Source organism: Gorilla gorilla, chromosome 3 (assembly GCF_029281585.2).
Source record: "Gorilla gorilla gorilla isolate KB3781 chromosome 3, NHGRI_mGorGor1-v2.1_pri, whole genome shotgun sequence".
NCBI lineage: Eukaryota > Metazoa > Chordata > Mammalia > Primates > Hominidae > Gorilla > Gorilla gorilla.
In genome coordinates this window covers 44,124,999-44,146,861 of record NC_073227.2, presented here as the reverse complement: position 1 = coordinate 44,146,861, position 21,863 = coordinate 44,124,999, and the positions used below count along the sequence as shown (strand labels likewise).

Here is a 21,863-nt window from a genome sequence, read left to right as displayed (position 1 = left end):
ATATTCAGATTGTAAAAGCAAAATAATCTCTTTCATTATGGTTGGTTCTCCATTTGTTTGAATTGAAGCTTGCCCTTTTAAGGAATCTGCAATATTTTTAAAAAATCAATTTCTTAAGTCGTGATTTTTTCTTATAGTTGTGACTTAGAGCAGCCTCAACTTTATTAATACCTCTTATGGGGTATACTTTGTGATAGACTTTTGATAATTTTGGTATTCAGTCTAATTTATTTTTGTCTTGGCAAATGTCTCCTAAGTCAATCACAACGACTACCTACTCCAGAGTTATTGCTCCATTTCATTACCTCTACTACACCTTAAAATTGGGATCTAAAAGGAAAATAATGAAAATAAACCAAATATGATTTCTCTGTCAGTGTGTTAGCAGATAAACTAGAATCATCTCAGAAATACTCAACTGTTCTTCAAAGAAAAATGGGAATAATGTTAAAGATTTATTTTCCTTTCTTAAGAATTTCTTATTCTAACCTGGGGCCAAGTAGAAATCATCAGAATTTGAAAAAAAGGTGGGGAGCAGTTGGTTGCAACCACATTTTTTCTCAGTAACCAATAGCTAATATGTTAACATTTTGTTAAAACATAGAGTTGCCCTATAACATCCTTTGTACCTTACACCCCCACATTAGATACCTAATTGCCACAAGTCCCTACGTTTATAATTTCTGTCTATCTATGGCTTGCATTTCATTCATTTTAGGAGTTTTTTTCCTGATATGTAGAACAAATTATAACCATATACTTTGCTTGACATTATGTTTTCACCACTTCCTTTTAACGCAAGAATGTTATATAAAAATTTGCTATAATTAAGAGGTTTTAATTTTCTCAATTTTCTTTCTTTATCTGAACTATTTAAAATGTGGACTTCACACATAAGTAAGAATATATTTTAGAATCTAGCACTTAATTTCTGCTCATTCATTTAAGGTAAGGAGATAACATAATTTACTTTTATAGAGTTAGATAGGAGTAAGTGTGTTTTTTGTTGCCTCTACTTAAAAATTATTTATGTTTTTCAAAGGCATTTGATTTCTTAGGAACATTTTGTGCCATTGCCATTATTGTAATAAAGAGCTAACTAATTTGAAAACAAAGGTAATAGTCCTCAATTTTTTTCTACTCCATATATTATGACTGAACTATTAAGATAGGGAGAATGAAACTTCATTTACATTGCTATTTAGACAGTGTCATAGCTTACCTAATTAAACCATTATTTATTATTATTATATATTATACTGAACTTCAGCATATCTATCACAAGCAAACAATAAATGTATAGCTTCTGTAAGGCTCCAGAATAAATAACCTCAAGTTGCATAAGTCTTATTTTAAGCACTAAAGTTTTTTGAAAATTATCCCAATAGAATAAGATACATGAGAATGAAATTTTAATGATCTAAATGAGAGAGAAATACTTATATATAAAGATATAAGATGCAACTCAAATGCATATTTCTTTGAATTTCTAAGTTTAGATTGCTGTATATGACAGATGCTATAGAATTAAATTTGCATTAGAATAGTGTAATTCAAAATGCAACTGCTTCAAGTAAATTCAGACCTGGAAAGCTGAGCCATTCACTATCTATGAACTTAAAAAAAAAGACAATTTCAGCAAATATAATACAAATCCATAAATTTACCTAGCTGATATAATTTACATTTCACTCCCCATCATGTTTTCTTAAAGCCAAAGATGTACAAGATATTAAAAGTAAGACCTAGGCCACTTAAATTGGAAATTTTTCTTTTTTTGAAATTGATGATAGTCATTGATATTTACTATGGAGTACTAATTTCCTGACATTTTCTAAAATATAATTCTGTGGTGAGAAACCCTATTGGTAAATTTGTATTAACTGTCTGTATCATGCAGTAATCTATAGAAAATTTAAGGTATTTAAATGTAAGAGTTTTGTTAAACATTATCTATACCCAGAAAGAATAGAAATTTTAAATGTATGACAACTGTTGAAATATTAGAGTACAAACAGCATGAAGTAATAGACTACTCTAGGTCAGGATGTTTATGAAGAGCTTTCAATCACAGAAAAAAGTAGTTCAACTGGGTAACTGTAGACATCTCTTCTTTCACTGAATGTGTCTTATTCAAGGAAATATCATTTCTTAGTTTTTCTTGTACATGCTATCCTTCTTTAACAAGGCTATATTTTACTCTTTTACTCACTAAAAGTACATGTTGAATAAACTTTTAAAATATATAAATATATGAAACAGTTTATAACTGAGCAAGTACTGACCAAATTTTAGAGGACTGCCAACTCACTTTTGTCTAGGTAGTTAGGGAATGCTTTCCAGAGTATGTATCATCAGATCATTATCATGAAAGCTGGATTGTAGTTCTTGGTATTTTGGTTTGGATAACTCCTGGGATATTAAGATAGGGAGACTAGAAGAGCTTGCTGGTTGGGAGTGATGGATGGAGCCACAGAATTCAGTTTTGGATGTGCTGAGCTTTAAGAGTCTGACGTAAATACAAAAAATTAGCCGGGCGTGGTGGCGGGCGCCTGTAGTCCCAGCTACGCGGGAGGCTGAGGCAGGAGAATGGCGTGAACCCGGGAGGCGGAGCTTGCAGTGAGCCGAGATCGCGCCACTGCACTCCAGCCTGGGCGACAGAGTGAGACTCCGTCTCAAAAAAAAAAAAAAAAAAAAAAAGAGTCTGACATGTGTTTGAGGATATATGTCTAGAAGGGAACTAAATACCTAAACCTAAGAGCTCATTGTGTGGAAAGTGGTTTTAGCCTTGGCAGAATACTAAGTCATGCAATTTTAGTGTTAGAGTAAGAATATCAGAGACACAACACAAGCATTTAAAGAACAGATGTAGCAAAAGAGGCCTTGTGAAGGAACAATCAGAAAAGTTTCAAGAAAGAAAGAGAGCAATGCCACGTAAATTGTCAAAGGAGTAATTTTTAGGAAAAAAGAGTGCTTAACAGTGTAAAATGATACGTGAAACCAAGAAAGGCACCTGGACACGTATTGTTATTGTGGTTGATAGTGATGGTGGTCATGGTAATCATGACTATTACTTAGAAGTATCCCAGGATAGAAGACAGAATTTCATGTTAGATATTAAGAGACCTGAATTTATATTCTAGCATGTTGCTTTCTAATCTTGTCACATAATTGTGAGCCACAATTTTCACATTTGTCAATAAGATGATATAACCTGTCTTCCCTACTTTGCAAAGTTGCATGAGAATCACATGAAAGAAAATATATCTGAATCACTGATTTCAGTGATCAGAAAACATATCTGATCACTGAAAACTCCGGTGCTATCTCTGCATTTATTAACAGTGTGCTGAAAATTATACATTCATTGAATATAAACTAAATATATCACACTAAATTATATTTTAGAAATGCCTATTATAATTCAATGTAATAATGAAAACAGTATAGGAAAACAATTTTCTGAATTCTGCAATTTGCTGCATTAGTAGTAAAATAGCAAAAAAAAAAAATCTCTGGTACTTTTTTATTAAATCCTGTTCCAATAGTAACTATATTTATAATTTAACTATTTATAAATAATTTAATGATAGAAGGATGTCAACAGGCTACTTGTTCTGTTAACCACTGCTACTTCAATACAGTCTTCCTTCAGTATCCATGGGGAGGTGGGTTACAGGACACTACCACGTCTCCCCCCTGCCACCTGCTTGTCATGATACCAAAATCTGCAGATGCTCAAGTCCCTTATATCAAATGGCAGAGTATCTGCATGTAATCTACGCACATCCTTCCCATACTTTCAATCATCTGTTTATTTATAATACCTAATGCAATGTAAATGCTATGCAAACAGCTATGCTATGTTTTTTTCTGTTTGTATTTTAAATTGTTATTTTTGGTTTTTCAAACATTTTTTGATGTGCTATTGGTTGAATTGACAGATGCGGCATCCATGGATACAGAGGGCCAACTGTATAAATAACATAAAGGAGAATAGATTGGAGTGAAGGGGGCATACTTGGCTTATCCTAAGAAATAGATTACTTTCTTGAAGTGTCACAGTGTGTCTATATCTGTTAGCCTTAAAAAGATTCTCCCCCATTAGTGTTCTAAAAATAAATCTTCAAGTGTTAATTAAAAAAAGAAAGTAAGAAAGAAAGAAGTAACATACTTTCAAGCAGTGATTATGCCCAGTTTGGTGTCTTCTCATGTAAATTTCACCAAAGTGCATTTTGAGTGAATACCATACAGTGAATGAAATATATGAGTAATTCTCGCTCATCAAAATTATAAAAAAAATACATCTATACAATCAATTCTGAAGAAAAGAAAATATGCATAATTTTGAATTTGGAAGGACTTTTTAGATGTTATCCTGCAAATATTGCAAAATTACTTGATCTTGGCATAATTTCAAGGGAGTTGCTTCTCATGGAAACTGCCCATTTGTGCCCTTCATCACTTAGAGTACATGGGACAGGTAGAACTTGGAACAAATAATTTTTTAAGATAAGGCACAGCTCTGAAGAAATAGTCTTTGCCAGCAAGAGAAGAAGAGAGACACATGCAGACCACGAAAAATAGATCAATTTGTTGTGTATTTCCTTGTCACTGATCAGATAATATATGAGAGATAACAATAGTTCATAGTTACTGTGAATTTACTATGTGCGCTGGACTAAATGCTTTTCTTACATTATTTTATGTCATCTTCCTACTGTTTTAGGGTTACTACTACTTACAAATGGAGAAACTGGGATGTAGCGGTAGTACATAAGTCTTTCAAGGCGACCTGCTGATAAGTGGAGAAACAGGCATTATAGTCAAGATCTCTCCATATCCAGCTTATATATTCTGTCCTAAACCCCTTACTATCCTGAAATCAAGGATAAATCAGATATGAGGTTTTTAGACTCTTAGAAACTAAATCTATAAGTCATCAGACTTTTGTAAGGGTAGTTGTTTCTGTAGTGTTTGCCTTAGATTCTGCAACACAGAAAAATTATGTCCGCCCTCCATTAATTAAACAAGGACTTACATTCTTCCTGTTCTCTGCCAAGCTCTATTCTGAGCAATTTATATACCATATCCACTGCGTAAGTACTGTATGTATTCTCATTTTGCAGATAAGATAATTGAGATTTAGAGATTACTGTCTGCGATCTAGCAGAGAATGTGGTTGTCATTCAAGCCCAGGCAGTCTAGCGCCAGAATGTGCTCTTAGTCACTGTATTGTTTCAGCTCTTACCTAGATTGAAGAAGATAAACCAAAGTCTACATTATTTTAAACAGGAAATACAAAATGAATGGGTACTTAAGAGAGGTGAAGCTGTTACAATGTTTGTTTGTCACAAACCAGGGAAGCCTCAGAGGAGTAAAGAGTAGCTCAAATAAAAGTGAATTTTCTCTTCCTTTATAGCTTGTATGACAGGCGTACGATATTGTAATGGGAGTAACTATTAGATTATATTTTCTGTGGATTTCTTGTAGCCAGGTCAACCCAGCACTGTAGATAAGGCCCATGCCCTTCAAGAAGTAGAAATATTTTCTTTCAAAATACAGTGTTGGCAATAGCAAATATATGGAATTAACCCAAATACTCATCAACGATAGACTGGATAAAGAAAATGTGGTACATATACACCATGGAATACTATGCAGCTATAAAAAGGAATGAGATCATGTCCATAGCAGGGACACAGATGGAGCTGGAAGTTGTTATCCTCGGCAAACTAACACGGGAACAGAAAACCAGACACTGCATGTTCTCACTTATAAGTGGGAGCCGAATGATGAGAACATATGGACACATGGGGTGGGGGAACAACACACACCAGGGCCTGTCCATGGGGAGGGGAGGGTAGGGGGAGGGAACACATCAGGAAGAACAGCTAATGGGTACTTACATTAATACCTAGGGGATGGGTTGATCTGTGCAGCAAACCACCATGGCACATGTTTACTATGTAACAAATCTGCACATCCTGCACATGTACCCCAGAACTTAAATGTTGATAAATTTAAAAAAGTGTTAAATTATGAAGAAAATATAATGTTTCATGAATTCAAGGGTGATATTAGATCTTGGAGTTTAGTGGCATGAGAGAAAAAATATGGACTGAAGTAGTTGGGAGAATCTTCATGGATGAGTTAGGTCCGGAAGTAGGAATCGAATTTGTACAGAATCAAAGAAAACAGGATTTCTCTCAAGATCAATCAAGTGATTAACTTGAGTCATACCACAGAGACAAGGATTGTTTTTCCAAATAGTGTATTGTGATCAATTGAACTTAAATATTATATTTTAGTTTAATAATTTACAGAGATGTATAGGAGTTGTCCATTTATTTCATGTTTTAAAAGTCAGGAAGAGGAGTGTAGGCTTTTGGCTTTAGGAAGGTAAGGCTTTATTCATTAGAAAAGTAGGGCTCTGGACAGGGCTTTTATAAAATGATGGAGACTGTGTTTTCATAACAAGAATCTGCAGTTGTATGTTGGAGCCATTAGAAAGGTAGGACATGGAGTTAAAGAATTCTGAAATCCAAGGATTAGAGAGAAAAGGAAGTGTGTAGGGTGATAACAATGGGAATGAAGTGGAATTGAATCCCAAAGAGAATTGCTGAAAGAATAATGATTGATTGCTAGCTGCCTGGACATGGAGGGTAAAGCGGGGGATATATATCTGAGAAATGCCATTCCTGGGTGTATGTTTCTCTTTCCTCTTCCCCTCAACCCCAGCCTCCTCCACCTATCAATTATTCTGTTGGAATTTGGGACTGGTCGTTTGGAGATAACTATTTTTGTACTAAAAAATTGAGATTTTCGAATGGCTTAGAAAAACTATTTTTTTTGGAGGTGCGAGCTTTTCAGTTTCATTGCCTGGTTACATGATATGTCTGTTCTGCTTAAATAAATTTGGCCATTCTGCTTTGTTTCCTACGTGTGACTTTTAAAGAGCTTTTCTAAATTAATAACAAGTTGATAGCTCAGTATAACTTACAATACATGTTTGTTTCCTTACCCGCAGTTTTAATTTTAAAGACCTTTCAATAAACTCCAACCTACCGTTTCTCATCCTAGCAACTACCAAGAATAGGGGAGGGTTTTATCATTCAGTAGAGGTAACAGTATGCTGTAATTTGATTGGAATGAAAGATCAAAAGGTAGTAAATGAAATAGTACCTGTTAATGTGCATCCTAGGATTTATCTCTGGGAGAATTTAGTGCTTTGGGGAGTGCATTAAACTTTCAAACCTGTTATACTCACACAAAAACAATAGATGGTTTTCCCTACTAGCAAGGGAGTTTTCTGTCTAGCAAGAGGTCAAAGAGTAAAAAGTATGAGTGAAGTACCCCAAAGTTGAGAGTCCAACCAGTACCTGAACAGTTTGGAAGAATGAATTACTGGAAGCCATTCAATTCATGACCTTCATTTTGTTACATATAGAGTTACACACAGTGTACCCCAAAGTGTGTAGCTTTATTTTGGCCTTTAATTGGTGGCTTTCTACTTATTTTAACATCTTGGGAACAGACAGGAATTTGGTTGTGAGAGCTTTTAGAAAGTCTTTTAAATCATAATCTTTATCATAGAGCTTCATATTTCAAAGTATTTTTTGTTCTTCCCTCATCCTTAGCATATATTCCTTTCAAAACTTTCATCCTAAGTCCCTTAATAGGGTGCACGCTGAGGTTTTATACTCAATATACTCAATCACATACAATGATTGTTAAAGTAAATGTTACTATTTAAACGATATTTAAAATTTAAACAACATTTTCCCCTAAGTCTGTTTTTTTATGACTATGAGTTGTTTACTTTAATACCAGACATAGGTTTATTTCTTGGTAAAAATGGAAAGGTTTATTAATTTGAGCAAAAATGTAAATGAAAAGTACTGTCAGAAGGTGTGAATGGATTTTACTGACTTAAGCAATTTAAATATCTATATTTCACAACTTGATTATAACTTGCTTTTAAAAATACCTATTTGTAAACCAACAAGGCATTATAGATGCCTTTCTTGACTCTCTTGTTCTAAACCAGCTATATGAACAAGTCCATACAATGTTTAACAAATTGCTTACTATACTTCTTAGCTATAAAAATCCTTTACAATATTTCTCTGTGGAATTGAATATTAAGACATTGTACCAGAAGACAAATTTTAGCAGTATATTTTCAGTAATTATTTAAAAGTCACAAAGTACCTAAAAAGAATCTATTAGTATGACGGTGTGATCAATAAAATACTGTCTGAGGTCAGTATGTGTATCATGAAAACTATTGGGTTTGTTATATATGTTTATTCATGGTTAGGATCAGTAATGTGATTAATCCTGGGCACTTTTGCTTCCAAGTGGTCATTCCATGCTCATATATTTGAGTTGTAAGCAACTATTTGTATTTTTAACTTTTGTTCTCTTATGCTAATTTTAAGTGTGAACATTTGTGTATTATTTGCTGCATTAGTAAGTGTTTTCCCCAAACAGATTAAGGGTTGTTGGGTTTAAGACTATTTTTTTCCTTTTTCTCTTTCTTTTCTTTTTTTTTTTTTTTTTGAGACAGAGTCTCACTCTGCTGCCCAGACTGGAATGCAGTGGCACAATCTAGACTCACTTCAACCTCCGCCTCTCAGGTTCAGATGATTCTCGTGCCTCAGCCTCCTGAGTAGCCGGTACTACAGCGGCACACCACCACGCCTGGCTAATTTTTTGTATTTTTAGTAGAGATGGGGTTTCACCTTGTTAGCCAGACTGGTCTCAAGCTCTTGACCTCAGATGATCCACCTGCCCCATCCTCCCAAAGTGCTGGGATTACAGATACGAGCCACAGTGCCTGGAAAGACTAATTTTTTTTTTCTAAAGTTGTTATTTTATAAATTTTAGAAATGATGCATGGATATTTAAAGTTCTATCACCTTAATATCAGGAAGGTATTAAACTGATAGACCTGATACAGTGTTCTGCCATACATCTTGTGTGTGCGTTATCCTGTGTAAGGCCCACAACAATCCTTCAGGATAGGTGTCATTACTCTTATTTTACAGGAAAAGCAGAAGCTGACAGCATAATGACCATATCATGGCTATTTGGCTTGAGGTTTCTCTTTCTTTTTATTGTTCTTCGGTTCTCAAGTAAGCAGTTGAATATGTATCTGGATTTCAGGGGAAAGTTTTAGACTGGAGATATACTGACAAATTTGTGCATGATAAAAAACAAATACAAATTTGATGTTCTCACAAAATGTTTTTGTGTTACAAAAATTAGTTGAAATGATTTCTACGTGTGGCACATTGTCAGTTTTGCACATGAAATACAATTACTGTTAAAGGAGCTACCCTTTTTTATGCACAGAGAGCCTTTTATTCATAAGCTACAACAAATTACAGTACACAGGAGCACAAAGTGTGTTGTGCTTTTTGGTTTTGCTTTGTATTTATTTCTGCTAGTCTTCAATCCCCTTTTCTATCACTTACTAATTTTTATGTCTTTGGACAGGTCATTATAATTCTCTGAATCTTATTTTCTGGCTTGTAAAACCAGATCAAAAATTATCTAACTTGAATGTCACAGAATAGGAATCCCAGAAACACATTTAGCCATTTAGAACATGCTAAAAATAAAATGTAAAAATAAGGAGAAAAAGATGAATCATTATAACAATTTAAGTGGAAAATTTAGGGCATGCATTCAAACTATAGAACAACATCTATCGCTGGTGGCTCTGCCTCATCTTCTTCCACCCTGCAAGGACTGGGCCGTGGGCAGAAAATTGTGGGGCAAAGGAGGGGAGCTTTTCTGACATAAGCCAGAGTTTTCCTGGGAAAGAAAGAATATCTCAGTGTCTGATGCCCCTGTCAATACAAATTAATCCCAAAATAGATGAATCTGACATGTCTTTATACATCACACATCATCAAAAATGGATTTTAATAACAAACATTTTGTTAGATATTTTTGATCTTTTAATACCTGTGATAGCACCTTCCCAGTCTAGCTAGGTGGACCTGACTTTGAATTCTGATGACAGCACTCTTTAACTGTGTGCCTTGGATAAGTTTCATAATTATATCAAACCTGTTTCTACATCTATAAAATTATATTAATTGTGATTAATTTACCTAAAGTGTGGTTCTGAGCCTTTAATGAGGCATTCATGGAAAGGGCGAGCACAGTGCTTGCCTCGTGCTCCACATACACTAGAGGTGATTCTATGAGTTGTTCATTTAAAGGGTACTCAGATTATTACCATTATGTTAACACTTCATGCCTTCACATATTCTGTCTTTCTGAAATATCCTTTGCCTTTTCCCTTTCCATTGTGTTCCTGGGAATTCTATAATTTTATTTGTCCCTCTACCACAGTGCCTAACACAATGCTTGATAGTAAGAAAAAGTACATTTTTGATGGAAGAATGAATAAAGAAACTACTGAACTAAAGGCAAAGAGATTGAACAGGTTCTTGGTGGAGAGGAGTTTCCCCTAAGGCTATTCTTGAGAAGTGAGAGTCAACAAGTTTTTTTCCGTAAAAGGCCTAGAGTTAATGTTTTAGGTTTTGTAAGCCATAAGGTCTCTGAAACAACTACTCAGCTCTGTCCCTGTATCATGTTCGCAGCCATAGTAGTACATAATGTGAGGCTGCATTCCAATAAAACTTTATTTTTATAGGACTAAAATTTGAATTTCATGTAATTTTCATGTGTCATCAAACTTCTGAGAAATTTTTTTCAACCATTTAAAAATGTAAAAATTATTCTTAGCTCGTGGGCCATATAAAAATAAGCAGAGGGTTGGATTTGGCCTGCAGCCATAATTTGCCAATCTCTGAGCTACAAAAATAATGTGTAAACCAAACTGGAGGGAATTCTGGCTTATTAGTCAATGTCCATTAGACCCATCATAATAGTAGGAAAAGGATATTATGGAAATGTGAGGGGGCTTCTCTAGTGATATGTTAGGTTTAAACTTGGACTCAATTATTGTAAAATTCCTCAGTTTCTTCTCTGAGGTAGCAATGTCCAGAAAAAACATGCATTTAGAATTGGGGTTTTACCAAATATCTTATGTTCTGACTTACAGGTGAGAGCTAAACCTTGGGTACACACAGATATGAATACGGAAACAGTAGACACTGGGGACTCCAAAAGGAAGGAGGAGAATAAGGGCTGAAAAAACTTTCTATCAGGTGCTATGTTTGCTGTCTGGGTGACTTGATCAATGGAACCCCAAACCTCAGCTTTACACACCGTTGTAACAAACATGCACATGTACCCCTGAATCCAAAATACAATTTTTTTTTTAAGTTGAGTTTTAATCTCCTTCAATTAGCTCTGCAGCCTTGGGAAATCTGCTTAACCTTTCTAAGCCTTAGTATTATCGTGTGTAAAATGAACATAATAATCACAATTTTTTTAGTGTTGTTATTAGAGAGTGTATATAATGTGTGGATGTCTAATAGGTAATCAAAAAATTGTAGCAATTATTGCATGTTTAGGTTTAGTTTTTCAAGTATGTTATTTCTCAAATCAGTTCTGTTTTCTCCTGTTATTTGTTTTTTAAAAAGAAATAACTTTTAAGTTCAGGGGTACATGTGCAGGTTTGTTACATAGGTAAACTTGGGTCATGGGGGTGTGTTGTGCAGATTATTTCATCACCCAGATATTAAGCCTAGTACCTATCAGTTACTTTTCCTGAATCTCTCCTTCCCCCCACCCTCCGCCTTCCAATAGGCCCCAGTGTGTGTTGTTCCCCTCTGTGTGTCCACGTGTTCTCATCATTTAGCTCCCACTTATAAGTGATCACAGGTGGCACTTGGTTTTCAGTTCCTGCCTTAGTTTGCTAAGGATAATGGCCTCCAGCTCCATCATGTCCCTGCAAAGGACATGATCTTGTTCCTTTTTGTGGCCACATAATACTCCATGATGTAAATGTACGGTATTTTCTTTATTCAGTCTGTCATTGATGGGTAAATGTTCTACCTTAGCAGTTTTGCCTTTCTTACCCTTGCCTGTTTCACATTTATAAAAATTTCTTTAATGCCTTAAAAATGTGTGGATTTGAGTCAGAATTCTTAAAGGTGTTTCCTTTTTTATCTGCGCATTTGCATTGTTTATACCAGTGGGGTTCAAAAGAAATATAATACAAGCCACGTATGTAATTATAAATTGTGTAGTAGCCACATTAGAAAAAAGTAAAAAGAAACAGGTAAAATACCAGTATGTTTTATTTAATATCACATATCCAATATCCAAAATACATTTCAATATGTAATTAATATTTTAAAAATTGTGATATATTCTTTTTTATTATTTTATTTGAGACAGAGTCTCTCTCTGTTACCCAGGCTGGAGTGCAATGGCACAGTCTCAGCTCACCGCAACCTCTGCCTCCTGGGTTCAAGCGATTCTCCTGCCTCAACCTCCTGCAGTGGCTGGGACTACAGGTGTGTGCCACCACACCTGGCTGATTTTTGTATTTTTAGTAGAGACAGGTTTCCCCATGTTGGCCAGGCTGGTCTTGAACTCCTGACCTCAGATAATCTGCCCGCCTCGGCCTCCCAAAGTGCTAGTATTACAGGTGTGAGCCACTGCGCCCAGCCGATATATATATTTTTCATATAAAGTCTTTAAAATTTAGTAGAAACTTTATACTTATAGCACCTCTCAACCTATACTAACCACATTTTGTGTGATTTCTAGCCTGTGGCTACTTGAACAGTCCAGGCAGGCCCATACATGATAAATAGCCATACTTCAGACACATGGTATTCCCGGAAGTTCACCTTAGACTTTAGCGGTAGTAAACAAGTTCTTATTTTTTCTATATGACAATATAGAAATGTTTTGTATTGTATTTCAAATAAGTAAAAATGTACCCAACTCACAAAAGTAATGCTGTACTTTACAGACCGGAGTACACTGGGAAGCATCAAAGAAGGAATCTTGAAAATCAAAGAAGAACCATCCAAAATACTATCTGGAAATAAGTTTCAAGACCGGTATTTTGTTTTACGAGATGGGTTTCTCTTTCTTTACAAGGATGTGAAGGTATAGTATTTGAACATGCATACATTTTTATTTGTGTGGGTATTAACATTTGTATTTTATGCTACTGTCAGCCATCTCTCTTGGAAGTCACTGCCTGTAGTATATAAAATGCATGGTAAGCTGATGATTTCCTTCAGCCTCTGGTATAAGATATTAATGCACTCAGTAACACAGTGAATAATTTTATAAGGCCTTTTTAGGCGCCTCAGATTTTGAGGGGCAGTAAATGACTTAAGCTCTGAAGAAAAGTCTAATATGTATTATAAATCAACATCTCAGTCAATAAAATTAATAGAGAATATGTGATACCCTAAAATAAAAGGCTTCAGATTAGCTACTGGAAATAAATAAAAGGTGCAATAAAATGAACAAACCCAAAAGTTAAAATAAATCTTATTAGTATCTTTCCTATACGGTTGAATGAATTGACTTATTTTTAATTTCATATGTATTAATGTAATCTTATTGATATATTCCCTCTAATTTATTTCCCTAAAAGATCTTATTAAATAATTGTGGAGTGGATAAGAGAATTAGAGATATAAAAGAGGGAGTAGATAAATGATGTAGCTATAAAAATATTGAACTTAACATCAGAAAATCTCATCTCTGTGAAGAGCTGGTTACATGAATAAGTAACTTAACCCCTCAACCTCAGTATCCAAATCTGTAATTTAAGATAGTATGAGTTCTGCATGTCAGGTTGTTTTAATGCTTAAAAAATAATATATGATTTTTTTTATATTCTCTGGGTGCAGGTTACACCAGTATGTTCACTTTATTAAAATTCATGGAGCTAATATGTATGATTTGTGTACTTTTTATATATGTATTATATATACACTGCAATTTTTAAAAAGCATTAGGATAAAAAAAGTAAAACAAATGTGCACAGGCCCCACCTCCAGGGATTTGGTTTTTATAAGACTGCGACAGGTTAACAGCATTTTTCTTTAATTTGTTGAATTTTTTTTTGGTTTTTAAGTTCAGGAGTGCAAGTGAAAATTTGTTAGATAGGTAAACTTGAGTCATGGGGATTGGTTTTACACATTATTTCATCACTTAGGTATTAAGCCTAGTGCTTATTAGTTGTTTTTTCTGATCCTCTACGCTCCACCAACCAAAAGGCCCCAGTGGGTGTTGTTCCCCTCTATGTGTCCATGTGTTCTCATCATTTAGCTCCCACTTGTAAGTAAGAACATGCGTTATTTGTTTTTCTATTCCATGTTAGTTTGCCAACGATAATGGCCTCCAGTTCTATCCATGTTCTTGCAAAGGACATGATCTCATTCTTTTTTATGGATGCATACTGTTCCATGATCGTGGTGGATAAGCCTTTTGGTGTGCTGGTGAATTCAATTTGCCACTATTTTGTTGAGGATTTTTGCACTGATGTTTCATCAAGGATATTGGACTGAGGTTTTCTTTTTTGTTGTATCTCTGTCAGGTTTTGGTATCAGGATGATGCTGACTTCATAGAATGAGTTAGGAAGGAGTCCCTCCTCAATTTTTTGGAATAGTTTCAGTAGGAATGGTACCAGATCCTATTTGTACATCTGGTAGAATGCAGCTGTGAATCCCTCCGATTCCTGGGATTTTTGTGGTTGGTAGGCTTTTTATTACTGCTTCAATTTCAGAACTGGTTATTGGTCTGTTCGGGGATTCAGTTTCTTCCTGGTTTAGTCTGGGAGGCTGTATGTGTCCAGGAATATACCCATTTCTTCTAGTTTTTCTAGTTTATATGCATAGAGGTATTCATAATATTCTCTGATATTTGTTTATATTTTTATGGGGTCAGTAGTAATATCCCCCTTATTGTTTCTGATTGTGTTTATCAAATATTCTCTCTTCTTTATTAGTCAAGCTAGTGGTCTAATAATATATGTGAAAATTCTTTTTATAAATATAATGTAATAATAATAGCATGCTCATCCAAAGATACCACTAAGAATATGAATAGGCAAGTCCCAGATTGAGAAAAATGTATTAATAGATGTACTAATAGTCCCAGATTGAGAAAATGTGTTAATTAACATATATCAGAAAAAGACTTATATCAGGAGTATAAAGAGCTCTTCTAAATCAACAATAAGAAAAGCAGTTCAATAAAAATTATGGCAAGGATAGAACAGACATTACATGAAGGAAGATGTAGAAATGGCCAATAACCCATTGATTCAATAGTGTTCAATATCATTAATAATCAGGAAATTAAAACTAGAACTACAAAACACTATTTTACACTCATTGGTATGACTAAAATCTTAACAGTGATAACACCCAATGTTAAAAAATGATGTAGAGTAATTAGAACTCCCACATAAATTGTTGGTGGAAGGGTAAAATCACACAATCACTCTGTAAAACTGTCAGTTTTTAAATGAAGTTACTAACATAATCTACCCCATGATCCAGTGGCTCTACTCAAAGCATTTGTGAATTATATTCACAAATGCACTTGTACAAGAATGTTCATAAGCAGATTTATTCATAAAAGCTGATAACTGGAAGCATTCCAAATGTCCACCAATAGGAAAATATTCTATTCATATAATGGAATACTACTCAGCAACAAAAATTAATATTAAAACAAGCCACAGCATTGGTGAGTTTTTAAAACCTTTGAAACCAAAGAAACTTGACACAAAATAGTATCATATAAGTCTCTGCATAAGAAGTGTAAGAACAGGCAGAACCATTCTATGGTGATAGAAGTCAGAAAGTGTTTGCTTAGGTTGGGGACAGAGTTTGCTGCAGAATTGCCAAGGAAAAGGGTCAGTGGGGTACTTTCTAGATAGAAATGCTCTTTCTCCTGTTTTGGATGGTGGTCACATGGGGGTATGCAGCAACAACTCTCTGAGATTCAAGTAGTACCAAGGCAATTACTTTAAATGTAGAATGGAAGTCAGCAGGACCTGGAAAATACTTTTTAAATATTGAATTATAAAATTCACTTGGGTAAACGTTGCTTGCACACTTATAAGTGAATGATGCTTCACTGTGTTCTGTTGTGGAGATGCACAAAGAAAGACCAGACTTTAACATCTGTTAATATGTTACAAAGAAAGAATTGTTAGGCAGCTTTCCAAAGCTGTGGCTGTATTGTTCTGTGGCTTCTGTTCAGCACTCCGTGTGCTTTAATTACTTTCTCTGTGTATTCCTCCAGCAGGGGAGCCTCCATGTGGGCATGAATAAATCATAGTAGCATTGTATTCTGTGTATACATTCCAATGTTTGCTTTCCTCAAGGACAGTGGAATGTCCAGGCAGGAGACTAATAAAACAGCCTGAATTCTGCAGCCCTTATCACAGATTCATATTATATACTGCATTTGAACCCCCACTTGATATCCAGAAGGGAGTCTGTGTGGGTATCAAGTGGTTACTATCATTTATTATCATTCTTCAATTTTACACATAGAGGAATAGTAGATTTCTTAGAATTATGGGGTTATGTGATGGAACACATCAGATTTTAAGGTTCACAAACTTTACGTTTATGCTTGTGAAAATACAGGCTAGACTTCACAGCTTATTATTCTAGTCAGCTAGAACTGAATCTGATAGAATTGTGTTTGGTTTTGTGCAGTGGACCACCCACCTTGATTTTCAAAAGACTGATTTCTTTAATCACGGTCCTTGCATATACATAATCTGTTGGTTAAGGATCACTTTTGCAGTTGGCGTATTTAGAAATCAACCTGAACTTTTTCATCCCGTCAGGAAACTGACACTTTTCATTGTGTAGCAACAGAAGGTTGCTAAAAACAAATATAGTAGTTGGTGGTAGTAGTAATGACAGTGCAGTAATAATAGCAGCAACTAACATTCAAGTGGGTACTCTATGCGAAGCAGCGTTCCATACATTTTATTTGGATTATCTCATTGTATCTATACAGTTACCCCACGAAATTGGTACTCTTATTATTCCCACTATGCAGATGAAGAAAGACTCTCAAAGACATTACATAACTTGTCCAAAATCACATACACAGTAAGCGATGGAGTCAGAATTCATTTCCAGGCATTAGACTCCAAAGGCTCTATGCAGAAACTTACAAAGGAAATTTAACATTTGTATTACGTTAGTGTTTTTGCTGAAAGAATTTTATGTGTAGAGAGTAAGTTTACTTTTATTAAATAGTATCAAACATTTTTAAATAAGGAAATGCAAACAGTTCAGTTTTTATAGTGTTTTCTCTCAAGCTGATGTACACTTTAGTATCTGCCACAGGGAAGGCTGTTCATGCAATGACTTTTACAGATGCATTGTTTTTGTAAGTGAGATGAAGGGTCTCATATCCCTTAACAGAGTAGGTTTTGCTTTAAGAATTTGTATCTTTTTGAAAGGATCATCTTGCTCAATCTGAGCTAACTTATATAACCTGGTAGGCAGTGATAGTCTCAAGAACTTCTCTGAAAACAGTGCTCTTTAAGGATACTGAACATATTTTTTAATAACAGTGACCTCAAGTTATGGAATTATTGTCTGATTATTAAGCATTTGAATGTTATATTTGCATATCTGTCAGAATAGATTAATGCAACTGATACTTTAATTTTTACATTTTGAAAAGCAGATGAGAGATTCATGCTTTTCCTTTAAACTCAAACTATGATTATTTTCAGCACATGACTTCATTTTGTTGTTTTTTCATGTTACTAATCTGTCCCTATTAATATTGATGGTGAAGCCATTGGCGATGTTAACTTTTTAAATGATTTTATAGTAAATTATCAACAGTAAAATCTCCTAACCTTTTTGAGTAAAGACTTAGCATTTGTTTTAGTGGTTGCCATTAATATATGCATGCTTGTATATATTTTAAAAATGATTTAGTTAAAAGGGAGGAAAAATTACAAATTGAGAAGTGTATTTAAAGCGACTTTGTGTTAATTAGAGATAATTTATGAATGCTCATTAAAAACAAATTGGGTTAATACACAGGGAAAGATATCTTTTGTTCTGCAAGTTTTCCCTGAACAGAAAATGTTAATTGTTTTCAGACTTAATTTACATAAAAGGTGAGAGGTTTCAGAGAATATTACCATTATACTGTTAATGGTGTGAAGAAAGCAAATGGGTAAAGGGGATCATTAAAAGTTGCCTATACTTTAATAAGCAAACTCTTTTTATGTGCCAGGAATAGTTGTTTAAGCACGCTCATTTAATTGGCTAACTTAAAAACTTCACTTTGAAATGGAGTGGCTGAAGCAACACATTTCAGACTTCATAATAGTCTAGTATATTGAACTTTTTGGAGAAATTCTCTGTAAGTTACACATACCAAAAGAGAAAGTTGTAATAAGCCAACAGTAAAGCGATCTTGCCAAACGACATTTCCTTTTATAGAACTTTCCATTAAGATCTATATAGCTCTTCTTTATGAATATTCAGTTTCAAAACTGAAATGGAAAAGAATGTGTTTCTACAATTGCTGATCTCCTCTCAAATTATATCATTTGTGTTTCTTTGGACATGCTGTGGTATAAAGTAATGAGCCTGCATGCCAGGAGTGACTTGGGCAGTCAATTACCTCAGACTCTCAATCTACTTATTACCAAAAGTTTTTCAAAATGTAGGCAGTCATGAAATCATCAATGTCCTGTGTAAATGAAGACTGTCTGGTTCAGGCACAGTGCTTCTCATTCTCCAGTATGCAAGTCCTATCTTCCCCATACTGCTAGAGTTGCAGCCAACCCTGCTGCCTCGGTTGGGACTGCGTCTGAGGGAATAGCAATCTAAATTATTAAAAGGAACACAAACCTTGGTTGTAATTTGATTTAACCTCTGACACAGGTGGCTAGGAGTCACCTATACTGCATACATTCCTGATAGCTCTCTTCTCCTTGAATATATCCTACTGTGGGCACTTACTACCTTACAAAGCTACCTCATACTAGACAGTTCAAATTGTTAAAATGTTCTTCCTTAAAATTCAGCAAATTAGCAGGCTATAGAATCAATATCCAAAGATCAGTCCCCAGCTGGATTTAAAAGAGAAAATGCATAAACTACTTGAAAACAGCCTTAAGAAGTGGAAGCTTATGAGAAGAAAACTATAGACTTCTCTGATAGGAGTAAAATTGATGTTAAATCTGCTAGTATTGATTTATAGGTTTAATGCAATTATTTTCAAGTTTGCAAAGGAAATTACTTTTATAACTTTTCAAAAATATTTGACAATTCACCTCAAAGGATAAATAGATAAGAATAATTTGAAGACATTTTGGGAGATAAGTAAAATGGATTTGAGTTATTTTGCCATCCAACTATTAAGATATACAGTAAAACTAAAATACTTAAATATTATAATCCTTGTATAAAAGTGAACAAAGAGCAATGGTGCGGTGCCATAAATTTAGGTAAAAAATGTTATGTTAGAATTTAATTTTAATATGTCACAAAAGTGCATGTCTAAAGGGATGTTTGTTCCATAAATTGGGGTAGAATAATTGTCAACAAAAAAATTTCTGTCTAACTTATCATTTATACTGTATATATAAAAAAATGTATTCCAGATTGACAAAAGATTTAAATCCTAAAAAAAGCAACCCTTAAAGCTGCAAGACCGTGGAACTGAATATTTATCAGCTATGGGGGAACACTTTAAATTTAAGCAAACGTTAAGAAACCACCCCCCAAAAGACCAGTATATTTGACTTATTAAAAATAAGGTAAACAATGAGCTAGGTTAAGGCAAAGAGCAATTTGGATAGAATATTTCTTTTAAAAAGACAAGACAATTTCATATTAAATACATAAAGAACTAGTACAAACAAAGACATGGATAAACTGTTTACCGCATCAAAACTGCCGATGGCTAGCAAATACATAAATACACGCTCACACTTAACATTTGTATTACCTTAGTGTTTTTGATAGGGTAAATAAATGTACCCTATCAGTTTAGATAAGATATTTTTCTGAATCATATTCTTAGCCTATGACTCAGTGGTTAAATTTCTAGAAATCTAGCTATAAGGGGAAAAATTCAAAATATGGTTTTTTTAAAACATATTATCTACTATGATAATAATAGTGAACTTACTGATAATAGTGATTAGGAATAAATTCACCATGTAAATTCCAGGCCTTTGGTCACCACAGCATTATTTCTGATCATCTTCCTGGTTACTTTTCCTCTGTATTTCTTTTATATCCTCCTAACCTATTTGCTTTATGAAACTAATTTTTAATTTTATGAGCATATTTTCCTCGCTTTTCTAATTTGACTGCTGAGTATTGCGAGAGGTGTAAAGAAAATATAATTGCTCTAGCACAACTGTAAATTTTTAATAGTCTATTTTAATTAGGATAATTTTCATTAATTTGGATTTTTGAGATACCTCAATATGTGTTCATATATATTCACGAGTCTGTTTTCCATAATTCCGAAATCCAAACAGTATAGAAAATCCCAGCTCATTTGGTGGCAAAATCTGACCCAAAACAACATGAAGATATGTATATAGCCTTTATCTTGAAAATATGAATATCTTTGAGTACAAGGTACTACCCCAGTCAACATTGGTGATGGGGAGTTACAAAACATATGGCATATGCATTGTATTATATTTTTAAAATATGAAAAATCACTTCTGATGTGATTTGGTCAGGGTCCTCTAGAGGGACAGAACTAATAGGATAGATGTATATATGAAGGGAGGTTTAAGGAGTATTGACTCCTTCAGTCACAAGGTGAGGTCCCACAATAGGCCATCTGCAAGCTAAGGAGCAAGGAAGTCAGTAGTGGCTCAGTCCAAGTTCCAAAACCTCAAAAGTAAGGAAGCCAACTGCAGCCTTCAGTCTGTGACTGAAGGCCGAGAGCCCCTGGTAAACTGCTGGTGTAAGTCCAAGAGTACAAAAGCTGAAGAACTTGGGAGTCTGATATTCAAGGGCAGGAAGCATCCAGCACGGAGAAAGATGAAGGCCGGAAGACTTAGCAGTCTGCTCTTCCATCTTCTCCTGCCTGCTTTATTCTAGCCACACTAGCAGCTGATTAGATGGTGCCCACCCAGTCCACTGACTCAAATGTCAATTTCCTTTGGCAACACTCACAGACACACCCAGGAACAATACCTTGCATCCTTCAATCTAATCAAGTTTGCACTCAGTATTAACCACGACATGATGCACATCTGACCTCAAGTATTTTTGAATCAAGAATTATAGAGCCATGTGCATGTCTGTATATACGTGTGTACATGTATATAACATGAATATATCCAACATTATTAATATGTATTGATTGTATTGTAAATCCTAAGAGTCTTCATTTACTAAACTCATGAAATGTTTGTTTTATGAAACACTGAGAAACTAAACAATTCTAAACCCAATCATTAATGCTCAAAGAAAATGTAAGGAAATGTGTAAATCCATTTAATTACAAATTATTTTTTTTCCTTACAGAGTAGTAAACATGACAAGATGTTTTCTCTCAGTTCTGTGAAGTTTTATCGTGGAGTGAAAAAGAAAATGAAGCCTCCAACAAGGTAAAGTTTGAAAGGGAAGTGCTGAAAGGAAAAACTTATGGGAAAAATATGTCTGTTTAAGGATTTAGGGATCAGTGGCATTAGTCTAACTTTTTATAAAGTAAGTTTTAGGCAATTTTTTTTAAGTTGCTTCTGCTGTCACAGGGTTCTTATGGCAGATCAAGGAACTTGTATGAGTAGATAAGGAGGGATGATGTTCCCACTGAGACTGAGACCAAGCTCCTTGGTGATTGCAATCTCTCTGTGTAAAGTAAGAAATCCTGGGAGGCCCTGTCTACTGGGAAGTACATGGCTTCCTCTGCATCTCATTCC

General features: G+C 34.6%; 1 protein-coding gene across 5 annotated transcripts in view; it reads left to right on the top strand.

The window, feature by feature from the left end:
• The window catches only part of ARAP2 (ArfGAP with RhoGAP domain, ankyrin repeat and PH domain 2), a 190,402-nt gene that overhangs the window by 139,829 nt on the left and 28,710 nt on the right, over nucleotides 1–21,863 (top strand). For all 5 annotated transcript variants that reach the window (XM_055385843.2, XM_055385842.2, XM_019025871.3 and 2 more), the window contains 2 exons: nucleotides 12,914–13,053; nucleotides 21,469–21,551. In XM_055385843.2, coding sequence (XP_055241818.2) covers nucleotides 12,914–13,053; nucleotides 21,469–21,551 — 223 coding nt within the window. The remainder of the gene's footprint in view (nucleotides 1–12,913; nucleotides 13,054–21,468; nucleotides 21,552–21,863) is intronic.